The following is a 9,358-nucleotide window of genomic DNA, read 5'->3' on the forward strand; positions in this document are numbered from 1 at the left end:
CTCGCCCCATGCCATCCCTAAGATGTCATGCAGCGTAAAGGCAGAAGGGAAGAAGAGCCCTTGCCGGCACTGCAGTGCACCACAGCAGCTACAGGACAAAGCCCCCTGGTGGGGGCCCTGCTTAGATTGGCCAAAAAAAAAAAAAAAGAAAAAAAAAGAAAAAAAAAAGAAAAAAAAAGAAAAAAAAAAAAGAAGCCTTCTGGCTGGAGGGTTAAAGCCTTTCCTTAACAACATAACCCCTGTCGCAAAACAGCTCTTCCGTTAAGTCGCAACTGCAGAAGGGTTTTGCTCACTCAGCCACGTCCCCTAGAGGTGGCTGGAGGATGAGATTTGCAGAACCCCAGGGAAGAGGTTTCTGGCTTGTCCTGAGAGAAGATTATTATGCAGCAAATATTCCTACAGCTTTTCCCAGGCATGATGAATAAAAGGCAGCGAGTACATGCTGGGTTTTTTTGTTGTTGTTGTTTCCACAGCTAGCTTGGAAAGTGAGGTATCGCCACAACATCTTTTCTTTCCTCTTCAAAACCAGTCATCAAGAAACCCTGTGTTTTTGGTATATCCAAAGATCTCAGGAGTTGCATTGGATTTTGGCATTGGAGATCATACAGGAAAGGATCTCAAACAGGAAAAAAGAAAAAAAACTAACCTCAAACAGGTTGGTATGTGAGTACATTTTAAACAAATCCAGCATCTACCATGCAAGTTAGAAAGAAAACATTGGACAGGAAAACTGAGGGCATTAGGAGAGGATGTCTAACCATGATGTCAGTTAGCACCCAGGGCAGGCCCTTGAATCAGACCTATTTGTACTGTTTGACCATCTTCCCGATGCATAACCCTCCTCCCAACTACCTGATTATTAATGGCTTTATTGGAGACACCATGTCTCCGTAGCAACTTACATTAAACATGCTCAGGCATCTTCATGACTCCACTCAGGCAATTTCAGTGTCAATTTCCTGCATCCTGCCACCAGATATGCATAATTTTTCATGCACACTACTTTTAGTACCTGCCTAGAACAAGGATTTCTTCAATTCGTCCTGGCAATATATGTGCATGAATGTGGATAAAACATTTTATTTCTACCTTTTCAAGGAAAAGAAATTAAGAAATTGACAGGGATTATAAACAAAACCTGTGTCAATGTCATTTACCCTTACTGAAAGTCACACAGAGTGATATTTATTTTCCACTATCCAAAACCACTGGTAATGTCTTAATGCTTGGCAGCAGCAGTATCTGATCTCCTGCTGTGTTCCTTTCCCATTGTCCTGCCAAAGCTGAAAATTTGGAAAGTGGAACATCTTCTGAAACTGTTTTGGCGTACAGCTTGTTGATGAGAGGAAAGGAGTTTGTCTTTAGTACTAAGCAATACTGGAATTCTTCTTAGTTGCATGCTTTATACATCTCTTCAGTTTTTAATTGTACAAATAATATTTTAAAAATACCTCATAAATGTTATATGGAGTGGAAGCCTTACTAGACATATTTTACCATGCCTTGAGTAAAAAGTTATCATGCATTTTTCCTCTTCCGTAACTAACTTTTGTGTAATGATACCTGGAAGGCTTTAACACAAGAACATTTTCAATAATGTTATACTACCCATTTAAAGACAGTCACTGTAAGCAGTGGATTCCTCTGCCTCAGGGGACCAGGGAACTTCAAGGCTTGTGCACTATCCTGCCTCACAGAAAGGATTAACAGCGTCATCTTCAAGGACACTGCAAAGTAGGATGTGATGCAGTGCACCAATTTGCTTAATAATACATGGAAAAGAAGGGGGTTTTTTTGAGAGGGGGAGTGTTGTGGCCCACTGACATCACTAGGGTCTCTAAACTGGATAGCAACCATTAAGACGCACATGGGTGTGGGAAGTTCACATAAAAGGAACATGGTGGGACAAGTGTGAGCTTTCCAGAGGACTGCCACACAAGGCAACAAGGAGAATCGTACCGTGCCCTATTTTGGCCTCAGAGAGCAGCTGTGTGAGTACAGACCTCCTCCAAGGTCTGCTAAAATGAATACTTCCACTGGCTGCAATAGTATCAGTGAAGCCCCAAATCAAGGCAAGAAACAGCAAGAAACGTGAGAAAATTGAGGGAGCTGATGAAAACAGAAAAAGCAAGGAGGACTGCAGCCAGAGCAGAGTGTCTCCTGATAACATCAGGAGATGTAGAAGGTAGGGTCAGTGGGAATGCTCCATTGCAGGCCCAGATGTGGCCAGACTTTTTGGAAGGCGAACAGTTCCTCACTTCCTACCTTCACACTCTACAGACAGGAGGGTTAAGGCAAGGAAGAAGCAAGAAAAAAAATTAAACTATTTCCTAGTGGAGCTGTTTGGTATGGCTCTTTTGGGAGGAGTGTAATTTGTTATCATTTATTTGCCTCCATAAAAATGAACACAGTGTAATGCCAGCACTATAGCTCTATGTGAGTACCCTTAAAAGTACTAAACCTAAGCAAAAGGAATGGACACATCATTGCCCCCAAAATACAATTATAAACACTCTCCAACTTAAATAACATTACTACTGCATATTTTAAAGGGAATCTGAAAGGAGAAAGCTTTTGTCAGTGAAAAGTAGGATCCAACACAGTGTTTTAACCGGCAAACCAGCTGTAACAATAAATGAAAGAAATACATTTTTGCCCCGGCAATAATATGCTTCAGAGGTGCAGTTACACAGGATACCTGCAGTTTGCTGGTATTAAAGAAAGGTGGCCTCTGACCCTTTGCTTCATAATTCACCACAAGCATGCAGGTATCCGGTGTAAGTGGCCATCATTTCACACGGTATTACTCACTTGCGAGTATAAATCACGGCAGCTGGGCCAGGGTACCCAGCTAAGAAGGAGGGTGGGCTAGGTGAGACGGTACCCTTTCATTTCCCGAGGGTCAGCTTTTTCCGAGGGATCGCGGGCTCCTCATGCCTCAGTTTCCTCATCGACGAGCTGGCACACATCTCTTTTTGCAAAATTAATCGCAGTTTCTCACAGGCTGCCTGCCTTGCGGTGGGCTTTCGGGGGGAGGAAGCTCAGATACGCTTTCTCCCTCAGGTTCCTTTTATTTATTTGTTTATCTAGTCTAAATACTCGCTGTGGAGAGCGGTGCCGAGCCCCCAGCCGGCCGCCCTAGGGGCCGGATCACGGCCCGGGGGGTGCGGAGCGGCCGCCGGAGGGCAGCGAGTCACGGACGGCACCGGCTCCCCCCCGGCACCGGCTCCCACGTCACCGGCTCCCGGCCACCCCCCCCCCCGCTCTGCCCTACCCTCACGGGGCCCGACACCCCCCCTCCCCGGTGTTTTACCCCCTCGCATCGGAGGGGGAGGCGATGCGGAGCCCCCGCCGGCCGCACCAAGCGGTGTCCCGACCCCCGGCGGGGACTGAGCCCTCCGGCCAGGGTGCATCTGTCACCCCCCGCCCCAGCTCCCCCGAGGATGACGGTGTGAGGGGGCTCGCCTGGGCACCCCGGGGTGGGACGGGGGGTCGGGGGGGACCATCCCGCTTGCGGAGCGGCTTTCGGGTCGTTTTTGCGAGGCGGGTGGGGGACGGGTTGGGGGAGGTGGGTTTAATTTTCCCTGCCTTCGATTGAAGGTATGAATGAATTAAATTTCCGTGTCAGGTATGAGAAGGGTAGGAGAATATTGTGTGTAGATAAACCTTGCCGCCCCCTGCCCCTGAGAGACCCCCATATACAATGTAGAGATGATGAATAGGCTCTGGGAGAGGAGATCGAAGTTCAGTCCGCACCGGCTCCACTCTCTCCTACAAAACTATAGGGCAATTAATTGTGGCTTGTCCCCTCATCCTTCATCTCCTGGTGGCACATATCGATGGAGATTACTGCTGATGGACCATTTTATCACCCTAAATAAACAGTCACCACCTTCTCTAACCTCAATCTAATATATGGCTATCTGCTATGTTTAAGGGTGCTGGGTAACTAATGATGTAAAATAGCTAAATCATACAGGTTACCAGCAGTCTAGAGAAAAAAAAAAATCCAAATATTCCCCATACCGATCCACTTCACAGCATGTTATATATACAGTGTGTCCCCGTAAATTGAATGGGAAGAGGCGTGCAAACTGCTTGCTTGCGTGACACTTTAGTTTTACACAGCATATTTATTACAGTGGCAGGCTGGCGCTTTCTGGTGCAGGTAGAGGAGTCGCAGACTTCTCTGCTGCGAAAGCCTCTCCCCAGCAGCGAAGGGCAACCCTACCCGGGAGCAAGCCGACCCCGCACCCCACAAACTCGCCCTAGAAGATCTCCTCGCCGGCCCCCTCCCCCAGCTCCCAGAAATACCCTCAGCCTTCCCAGATTCAGAGCTGGGAAGAAAACGGTCCCCAGCCGCCTGCCACATTATCAGGATTTTAACATAATCCCCTTTACTTCCCTGGGAGTAAAGACTGCAGGGCCCTAATTAAGGCCGTTTCTTGGTTGGTTCCTTTTTTTCTCTTTTTTTTTTCTTTTTTTTTTTTTCCCCGAACTAAACCCGTTTCAATTTAAAACAATTACACACAGGCCTTTAACCCACAGCTCCTTGGCGGCTCTCGCCACCCTCTCTCGCCCAAGACCGTGCCATATTCATTGATATTTGACGACCAAGGCGTGTGTCTATGGGGAAACCGCCCCCCATCCATCTTCCCACGGCGGCCGCCCGGCGCCGGGCCGGGCCGGGCGCAGCGGAGCCGGGCCCGGGGGGTGGCGGACAGTCCCGGAGCGCCTCGGGCTTTCCCGGCGCGGAGGCGGCGAGGCCGCCACCGCCCCCGCGGGAGCCGCCAGCCCGCCCGCTGACCCGTGGCTCTGGGGCGGCCGCTCTTCGGGGCACCGGAGGAGTTTGCAGGCGCCTCTCCCGAGCGGGTCAGCCCGGGGGGTGGATCCTGCCGGGAGGGCCCCGGAGAAGATAGGGATGCTCGGGGATGGGGAGAGAGGGCGTTTGAAAAACAGAGAAGAAGGGGATGCTCGGAGAGGGTGTAATTTGAAAAAGAAGGGGAAACGGGGCACTCGGTTGGCGGAGGAGGTACATCTAAAGTTAAAACCCGAGCAGCAGGCGGGCGCCTTGCCGCCCACCCCAAACCAGCAGGATGCAGCCAGCAAGGCCGAGGCGGCGGCCCTGCACCCCGCGGCCGGGAGGGGATCGGGCCCTGCGGGTTTCTGTCCCTGGCTGGAGAGACACACACCCACACCCACACACACAACTACACACCTACACACACACACACACACACCCCGCAAGGCGCCTGCTTGTCCGCCTCGGAGTTTCGGTGGGGCAAGCGAGTATAACTCCAACTGAAGTCGATCGCGCCACCCCTCAGCCACAGCCCCGACCTCCTTCCCCTCAAACGGGCACCGGAGCGGGGAGCGAGGGACGGGGTCGGAGCGGATGAAAACCGCCGCCAGCGCACGGACTCCTTCCGTGACCCCCCGGGCACTCCGGGACCGCGCAGGGGCAGCCAGGACGATGCCCTGCGACTTCGCTTCGCTGCGCCTCCGGCCCTGCGAGCGAGTGGCGTGCGTGGCACGCCACGGACCGCAGCTCCCCTGCTCCTTCCTCACTTACTGTGCGCTTTTTTTTAAATTTATATTTTCTTTATTTCTAAGAAGGAGTTGCCCAAAGCAAACACACCTGGTCCGAGAAGGTGGAAACACTCGGGTTAAAAGTTTTGCTCACTTAATAACCGCTGGAGGGAAAGTCGCCTTGTAAACAAGTTCAATGATGAGACTTTTTAGACCTAGCTGCAGGAAAAAAAAAAAAGGGGGGGGGGGAGAAGGACAGACCGTGCTGGCAGTCCCCGGCCCCGTCCTTCGGACGGCGAGCGCGGCCCCGTCCCGGCCGGACACGGGTCACACGCGTCCTTTCCGCCCATCGACACCTTTGCTTTCTCGAACCCACCTTCAACAGCGCGGTTGGGAAGAAACTGTGCAGGCTTCGCCTGCAACTCTGCGGCATGCTATTATTCCACTCCCTCCTTAAAAATGCTCCCCCCCAAATCGCTTTTTTTTATCTTCCTTTCTCTTTTTAAAACCTTTATCTTGCAGATTTGCAGAGCTGCTCCGAGAAGTAAAACATGTATTGTCTGAACGGTTCCGTTGGCGATTAAAAGTGCATTTCAGATTCCATTAAGTGCATGTAATTTATGAGATCACGTTTTCTGCACCCGCGAATAGAAAATACACTAACACGTTTCACTACAAGGTAAAACTAAGCATGAGGAAGTCGCTCAAAACAAAGTCGGTATCCAATATAGAAAGATTTGCAACGTTAAGAAGGGGGGGGATGCCCACCAAACTCAGAGTCAACTTTCCTCTCGCTCTTCAAGATGTACGCGCAATGCTTGAGACTATGCTAGCATCCACGCAGTTCAATTAATACACAACAGAGTTTCATGGAAACTTTCAAAACAAACCCCGCATCTGAAATGAAATTAAACGAATACGCATTTCGCTTGGGCATGTGTTTACGGACCGCTGCTTTGGGGTATCGTTTGTCCGTTCAACAGCCTTCCTTAAATAGATATTTCAGGGAGGGGGACAACAAAAATGAAGAAATTTAAGATACCTTAGGATAAAAGAGGGTGTTTAAAGCAATGGAAAAAAAGTGCACACGCTGAAGCCATGTTCCAGTGTTTTAACAGGGACAGATCCGTATGCTCTGAAGGTTAGCAATAAATCTGATCAATTAATATAGTTCATCTACTTTTTTTCACCCCGTGAATCTCCTCGGTTGTGTAGTATCGACAGATACAGGAACAAAAGACAGGCAAAAGAACCAATTTCCAAAATCACAAACCTCTCATCGATACGGATGTTTGATAATAGGGGTGCCCCCCTCTCAAAAAAAAAAAAAAAACTACAACAAAACACCTCTATAACTGGCAATACCAGTATTAAACGTTTTCTAACCACCAAGTCCTAAATTAATTCAGACAGTCAGGCAGACGACTTTTTCGTCTAGAAAACCAGCTTTTCTTACTAAATGATCATGTCATGCTTTTCCGTAGGGGTGAAAACTAAAACCGGCGAGGTGTTAACGAGGTCTGAAAGGAAAACGATACTCCGAGATAAGAGGGAGGAAAACTTTGCCCTCGTCCATCGGATGAAAACTGCAACTTTTCCCCTGCCCAGCTCGGAGAAGTAATTGATTTCTGGGTATTCAGCGAAGCCCGGGCTTCCCAGGCAGGAGCGGAGTGAGACGAGCAACGCGAGAAAGGACCAGTTTTATAGCAAGTTGCTCTGAAGCATTTCTGAATCCAGTTTCCTAAGTAGCCCTCCGAGAGAAACCTACCCCCACAGCAGCCTTCCCGGGGAAGCGTGCCTTCCAGGGAAGGACGTGGGTCTCGGACAAGAAGGGCTATCGTCGAGGGGCTACCGCCCGCCTCCCGAAAGCACTGGGAACAACGCAAAAGCAGCCTGAAGGAGGGAAGGGCAGGGCGGAGGATGCTCCTCACGGAGGGAGCGGTGCAAGCACCGACTGCCGTCCCCCAACCTGGGGCGTCCCGAGGCTGTGCCGATGCGGGGGGAGGAGGAGGATGGCGGGGCGGGGGACTGCGACATGGGGCACGATACGTACGGTTGTTGGGGTCACTGGTGTGCTGGTTCAAGGGGATGATCTCCATGCGTTGCTGCCCGTACAGGTAGTAGTCCAGCTCCTCGGCCGTGCACCGGAACCGGGCGGCAGCGCGCTCGCCGCATTTGCTGCCGCCGCCGCCGCCGGCCCCGCACAAGTCCTTGCCCTGCAGGGGAGCGGGCGCTCCCCCGGCCGGGGGCTCGGAGCTCTGCAGCGGCCCGAAGACCGGGAGCTGGGTCACAGGCAGGGAGGTCAGGCCGGCCAGGGAAGCGGCCGCCGCGGCCACGCAGGAGGAGGTGGAGGAGGAAGACGGAGTGGAGGAGGAAGAGGACGAGGAGGCGGAGGAGAGAGAGGCCGGGCGCTGGCGGAGGCTGTCGGCCGGGGGCTCGGCTCTGTCGGGCGGCTGGAGCTGGGCGAGGGCCCCGCTGCTCTTGAGCTGGCCGCTCTGCGGGAAGAGCTGCTGCCAGTGCTGCAGATAGGCGGGATCTACCTTCAGGAAAGCGGATCCGCCGGGGTCGCCGGGCTTCAGCATCGCGCTGCCTGTGGAGCGGAGAGGAAGGGGGACAGCAGACGTGAGACCCCCGCCCCGCCCCGGACGGGCCGCCCCGACGCCGCGGCGCCTCTCCGCGCTCGGACACGCCGGCCCACGCGTGGGCGTCCCACGCCGGCTGCCCGCGGTCGGCGGCGGGACCGTCCCCGACTCGCTTCCCCGCCCCTGCCAGGCTCGGCAGGAGAAAAACCTCGTCCCGAAGAGCCCCAGGGCGGACAGGCGAGAAACGCGCTGGCCCCGGCGACCAGACTTTGCCCCCCCGCCTCCCTCGGAGCGCGGGCAGGAGGGCAGCAGCGGCGGCGGGCAGCCCCTCACGCCCGCGGACGGAGAGCCAGCCGCCCCGGGGGGCGCGCAGCCCACCCCGTCCCCGGCGCAGGCAATCTCTTTCCCTTTCAGTTCCCTTCCCTCCCTCGGCGGGAGCAAACGACTCACAAAGTTGACAACAGGGAGGAGGAAACTTCAGCCCCACGCACAGACGCGCGCGTTTTTTTTTCTCTCCGGGCGCTCCAGCGTTTACAGGAGGAGGACGCGGCCCGGCAGCACCCCACCCCCGGGAGAAGGTACCCCGCTGCGGCCCCGGCTGGGCTGGCTGTGCCGGGGCCCCCGCCCCGGAGCTGCCTTACCTGAGCGGGGTGCGCCGGAGCGGCTGCTGCGCGGTCGGCGTGCGGAGGTACGGGCAGCCCCGACAGCCCTGGAGGCGGAGGAGGGTGGAGAGGAGAGGCTTTCCTGGTCTTCGTCCAGGGGGAACCGGTGTGATCCTCTCCCAGGTGCCGGGGACCGGCGGGCCGGCTAGCTGCGAGCCGCCGGGCTCCCTCTGCCGTGGCTGCGCATCGCAGTCGCGCCCGGGCTCTTTGCTGGGCTCTGGCAGCCTCCGGGCTAGACACGTGGGTTTTACGACAGCGCAAAATACAAGAGAGAGTGTGCGTGCGTGTGTGTGTGTGTGTGTGTGTGCGCGTGTGTTTGGTGTGTGGTGTGTGTGTGTGCGAGAGGGAGGGGAGGGAGCGGGAAGCTACCAGCGAGCTTGAACGCAGAGCCCTTTTTTTTTTTTTTTTTTTTGGCAACTTCCCCCACTTTGTTCCTTGCTCAACTTTTAAAGGTGTCCCTTTCTTGCCTTCCCCTCCTCTGTCCCTCCCTCCCCCGCTCCCCCCACCCCCCGCACCCCCACCACCCCCTACGCCACCCAGCCTCCTCTACAGCGCCGGGAAGAGTCGGGCGCTTGCCCTGGTGGA

The 9,358-nt window shown here is 53.9% G+C and overlaps 1 protein-coding gene across 1 annotated transcript in view; it reads right to left on the reverse strand.

The window, feature by feature from the left end:
• Positions 1 to 8,827, reverse strand: part of PRDM6 (PR/SET domain 6) — a 78,289-nt gene extending 69,462 nt beyond the window's left edge. The window contains exons 1-2 of the mRNA XM_074569635.1: positions 8,753 to 8,827; positions 7,583 to 8,119 (exon numbers count right to left, since the gene is read on the reverse strand). Of these exons, the coding sequence (XP_074425736.1) occupies positions 7,583 to 8,111 (529 nt within the window). The 5' untranslated portion in view covers positions 8,112 to 8,119; positions 8,753 to 8,827. The remainder of the gene's footprint in view (positions 1 to 7,582; positions 8,120 to 8,752) is intronic.
• Between the last annotated feature and the right edge of the window lie 531 nt (positions 8,828 to 9,358).

This window comes from Larus michahellis, chromosome Z (genome assembly GCF_964199755.1).
Source record: "Larus michahellis chromosome Z, bLarMic1.1, whole genome shotgun sequence".
In the NCBI taxonomy this organism is placed as follows: Eukaryota; Metazoa; Chordata; class Aves; order Charadriiformes; family Laridae; genus Larus; species Larus michahellis.